Raw genomic sequence first — 4,874 nt, 5'->3', positions numbered from 1 at the left:
GCCCTGTCCCCAACTGCCCCAGGCTCCCCCCAGGTCCCCTCTGTGCCAGGGGACTGCGGGGCAGAGGCACGGCTGGGTGGTAGGTCCCCGGCCAGCGCCGGGTGCTGGGCCTGGATAGTCCCCAGGAGCCGGCCGTGACGGCCCTTCTCAATTCCCTGCAGCTGGAGAGCGCCTTGAGCGAAGCCAAGAAGCAGCTGCAGGATGAGATGCTGCGCCGCGTGGATGCTGAGAACCGGCTGCAGACGCTGAAGGAAGAGCTCGAATTCCAGAAAAACATTTACAGTGAGGTGAGCCACGATGAGCCGCTGTGGTGCCAGGCTCGCTTGGGATAACGCCTCCCGTCTGTTGTGTCCCCATCCCCAAGCCGATCCCACCCCGAGGTGACACTGTGTCCCCTGACCTGTCCCCAGGAGCTGCGGGAGACCAAGCGCCGCCACGAGACCCGGCTGGTGGAGATCGACAACGGGCGGCAGCGGGAGTTTGAGAGCAAGCTCTCTGAAGCCTTGCAGGAGCTGCGGAGCCAGCACGAAGCCCAGATCAGGCTTTACAAGGAGGAACTGGAGAAGACCTATGGGGCGAAGGTGAGCAGCACCTGCACGCCGCCGTCCTCTTCCCACCCTGCCCTGCGGAGTGCCGGTGGGCAGAGGGTGCTGAGGATGCTAACCCACCCGTCTTGTCCTCCAGCTGGAGAACGCCAAGCAGTCGGCTGAGAGGAACAGCAACATGGTGGGTGCTGCCCACGAGGAGCTGCAGCAAACCCGCATCCGCATTGACAACCTGTCCTCTGAAGTCAGCCAGCTGCAGAAGCAGGTGAGTCAGGACCGAGGGATTCCTGTGGACGTCCTCCCCTGGGGACGGTCCCCTCCTGGGGATGGCCCCAGGTGGAGCAGCCACCCTCACCTTCCCTCCCCACACAGCTGGCCGCCAAGGAGGCGAAGCTGCATGATTTGGAGGATATTCTGGCCAGGGAACGCGAGACCAACCGGCGCCTGCTCTCCGACAAAGAGCGGGAGATGGCCGAGATGCGGGCACGCATGCAGCAGCAGCTGGACGAGTACCAGGAGCTGCTGGACATCAAGCTGGCTCTGGACATGGAGATCAACGCTTACCGCAAGCTGCTGGAGGGCGAGGAGGAGCGGTGAGCACGGGGCGCTGCACCTGGTGGGCTATGGGAGTCCCAGCCTTCGTGTTCTCACTGGCTCCATCTACCCTTCTCCTCCTGCCCAGGCTGAGGCTGTCCCCTAGCCCTTCCTCCCACAGAGGTGGATCCCGTAGCCACTTGTCCACCCCGGGCTCCTCCAAGAAGAGGAAGCTGGAGGACAGTGAGAGGCGACCCAGCTTCTCCCACCACGCCCGGACAAGCGGCCGCGTCGGCGTGGAGGAGGTGGACTTGGAGGGCAGATTTGTCCGTCTCAGGAACAAATCCAATGAGGTGCGTTTGCATTCGGGGATCCCTCGGGGTGCAGTTCAGCCCCACTTCACCCCATGGGCAGGAGGTGAACCGGGACAAGCTGGGGAGGAATCAGGGGATCTCAGGGTTGCTGCTCACTCTCTCGCAGGACCAGGCAATGGGGAACTGGCAGATCAAGCGGCAGAACGGAGACGATCCCCCCATCACCTACCGCTTCCCCCCAAAGTTCACCCTGAAGGCTGGCCAGGTGGTCACGGTGAGTCACTGCCCGGTGAAGAATCCAGCCGAGATCCCAAACCCAGCTGGGCTGTTGGTGATGTGGAGCGGTTGGAGCCAGGGCGTAGGCTCCTTGGCGCATGGCTTTTTTTGGGGGGACGGACCCACGTCCCCGGGGTCTGGGCTCTGCAGACCTGAGACATTGCTTTTCTCTGTGCTTTTCTCCCTAGATCTGGGCCTCGGGGGCTGGGGCGACCCATAGTCCCCCCAGCAACGTGGTGTGGAAAGCCCAGAGCAGCTGGGGCTCTGGGGACAGCCTGCGCACTGCCCTGATCAACTCCAACGGGGAGGTGAGAGCCTGACGGCAGCACCGGGTCAGGGCACAGGAGGGTTGGCAGACGCCGAACCCCTCCAACTCCTTTCCTGTCCCCCGCAGGAGGTGGCCATGCGGAAACTGGTCCGCACCGTGATCATCAACGATGAAGATGAGGATGAGGACGACAATGAAGTTAACATCCACCACCGCCATCACCACGTGAGTACGGCACCAGGGAAGGTGCTGGTCCCAGGGGTTCTGTCGCAGGGATGCTGGGGGAGCTCGGGTCCGGTGCCAGTCAGGGTGGGAGGCAGCTCAGCATCACACAGGATCAGGCCTTATGGGAGAAGGCAGTTGGGAGGCTGCTGTGGAAACGACCACACGGGAGAAGTCAACAGACCTCTGGCACCTGGAGAAGATTACTGCTTGCCAAAAAAGCTCTAGAGACCTTGCTGGAAGTAATCTCCAACCCTGAGCAACCTTGACCTGCTGCGAAAAGGGCTGGAGGAGTCGGGAGGGAGGCTGAGCTCGTACCTCGCATCGCTTGGAGGTGGAGGACAGGACGGTGGGAAGTTGATGGATGACACTGCTCCGCGGCAGCTGCTTCATCCTCTCCGCTTCACAAGGGTGCTGGAACAAATCCAGAGGTGACTTTGTCCTTCGTCTCAGCCCATCGCTCCCCTCACGGAGCTGGAATATGCACCAGGAAGAGCAGCAGGCAGAGAGCAGGCAGCAGGCAGAGAGCAGGCAGCAGGCAGAGAGCAGGCAGCGTGCCAGGAGCAGAGCTGCAGCCGCTTCTCCCCATATCAAAGAAAACGTCCCTGGCTGCAGCCCAGGAGCCCCCACCAGCCCATCCCGCGGGGAGAGATCTGTCTTGCACACGAGATGCCCACAGGAATCGCGCACAGAGAGATGCCGTCACCGCCACGCTGTGCCTCAACGCTGGCGAAAAATCTTCCAGATGCCACTCCCCAGTGCTCTGTGTGACAGGAGCAGGATGGGGCGTCGATCATCCGCTTTCCTTTGAGTTCTCTGGATCTGAAGAGCCGCGCTGAGACGGATATCGATTATCCCTGGGCGGAGGAGCCAAGCTCCTGTGGGCCGGTGCTGCCCATCCGTCTGGGGGCTGAATCCTTTCCAAGAGCGAGTTTCCCATTGGAAAGCAGTCAGCCTGCACTCTCCCAGGCAGTGAGGAAGAGGATGCTCTTAGATAAGCACAAGAGAAACACGGTTAAGATGTCTCCTGTGTGCTGAGAGCCCGGGGTGCAAGGACAGGGCAGCAGGGACAGTTCACCCATCTGCAGTGTGCCAGCCCCAGTAATTTGGGATTGTAAATACAATAATAATAATAATAATTTATTATTTTTAAACCACGTGATGGAGAGGATGGGTGGAGTGCAGACCCTCTTTGAAGACTAACTTTGAAGAGCCCTCCTGGGTCACACCGGTGCTGCCGTGGTCCTCAGGGCAGGGTGCTCAAGGCAGAAGATGCTCGGGCGGGTGCTCAAGGTCGTTTTGTCTGTCCCCCATCATATCTAGGGTAGCTGCGGTGCCTCTGGGGACCCCGGTGAATATAACCTCCGCTCGCGCACGGTGGTCTGTGGCACGTGCGGTCAGCCGGCTGAGAAGTCGGGCAACCAGAACGCTGGTATCAACACCATGTCCTCGGGCTCGTCCACTTCCAGTGTGACCGTCACCCGCAGCTACCGCAGCATTGGCGACTCCGGCAGCATCGGCCTTGGGGACAGCCTGGTGACCAGGTCCTACCTCCTGGGGAACTCCAACCCCCGTAGACAGGTTAGTGCCGTTTCCAGACCCCGGATCCAGGCTGTTCCTGCATCATCCTTTCTCAGCAAGGCAGCGCTGCGGGGTCCCTTCCTCTCCCTTCTCTCCTCCTCTCTGCTTTTCCTCTTGCCTCTGGCACCTTCGGGCTTGCCCAAGCCTCTTTGTAAGGGGAGCAGGGAGTCTGAGAGGGACTGGAAAAGGCTGTGGCCGTAGTGTCTCCCCACCACATCCCATGCTCGGCCCCCTCGGCAGCCCCGGAGGAGCATCCCTCATCCTCCGCGGCTCTTGTTCCACCGCTGCCGAGCATTATTCATGCTGGTAACGTGAATATTTCAGCACTTGAATATTAATACCCTCAATATTAGTCAATATCGTTACCCTCGTATATTACCGCTAAGTCTCAAATTTCTGACTTCAGTGCTATAAATACCGCAGCCAAGGGGTATTTGTTATACCCCAAGAGCCAGGGCAGACGAAAGCCGGGGCACAGGCGGCCCAGGCACCATGGGCATCCAGAGGGTCCCACTTGGACAGTGCTGCCTCCTTCGCAGCCAGGGCAAATGGACAGTAACACAGGGTTATTTTTAATTTTCTTCTTTTTCTTTCTTCCTCCCAGGCTCAGGCTGTGCAAAACTGCAGCATCATGTAATTCTGTGGCACCATTCCTGTGTTTCCTGGCCATCTCCAGCTTTTTTCCCAAAGCAAAAGAAATTTTTTTTCCTTTAAAAAAATTATATCAAAAACCAAGGTTGGGTTTTTTGTTTTCTATACCAGGAATTTTATATATATATATATATATGAAAGATGCTAAAAGAGGCTTTGATTTTTTTTTGTAAAGAAAAAATCTATTTCTATAAAAAAAAAACAAACAAAAAAAGCTTTTCAGCTTCAAAATTTTTTTAAAACTTCAGCCAAAGACACCAAGGAATTGTGTTTACCCGAGCAGCCATGCAGGAAGAGATTGTAGTTTAATAGGTCTTTAGTTTATATCTTTTTTGCCAAAGCTTTTTATATAGGATTGGGAGAAGCAAAGCCATCCCCGTCAGAGCTGCGCGCTCCTGCGTGCGTCGGGCGTTGCGCCGGGGCAGGAGCGGACCCGCAGAGGTGCTGGGGGCGAGGCTGAGCTGAGAGGCCCGCTGCTGTTGC

At 58.1% G+C, this 4,874-nt stretch overlaps 1 protein-coding gene across 1 annotated transcript in view; it reads left to right on the top strand.

The window, feature by feature from the left end:
* LOC103913899 (lamin-A-like) overlaps positions 1-4,472 on the top strand; it is a 6,297-nt gene extending 1,825 nt beyond the window's left edge. The window contains exons 2-11 of the mRNA XM_009320479.1: positions 162-287; positions 411-581; positions 685-810; positions 918-1,138; positions 1,228-1,432; positions 1,560-1,667; positions 1,858-1,977; positions 2,064-2,162; positions 3,483-3,740; positions 4,345-4,472. Of these exons, the coding sequence (XP_009318754.1) occupies positions 162-287; positions 411-581; positions 685-810; positions 918-1,138; positions 1,228-1,432; positions 1,560-1,667; positions 1,858-1,977; positions 2,064-2,162; positions 3,483-3,740; positions 4,345-4,377 (1,467 nt within the window). The 3' untranslated portion in view covers positions 4,378-4,472. The remainder of the gene's footprint in view (positions 1-161; positions 288-410; positions 582-684; positions 811-917; positions 1,139-1,227; positions 1,433-1,559; positions 1,668-1,857; positions 1,978-2,063; positions 2,163-3,482; positions 3,741-4,344) is intronic.
* The last annotated feature ends 402 nt before the right edge of the window (positions 4,473-4,874 follow it).

The sequence above is a fragment of the Pygoscelis adeliae genome, unplaced genomic scaffold (genome assembly GCF_000699105.1).
Source record: "Pygoscelis adeliae isolate BGI_AS28 unplaced genomic scaffold, ASM69910v1 Scaffold153, whole genome shotgun sequence".
Taxonomy (NCBI): domain Eukaryota; kingdom Metazoa; phylum Chordata; class Aves; order Sphenisciformes; family Spheniscidae; genus Pygoscelis; species Pygoscelis adeliae.
This window is presented reverse-complemented; position numbering and strand designations above follow the sequence as displayed.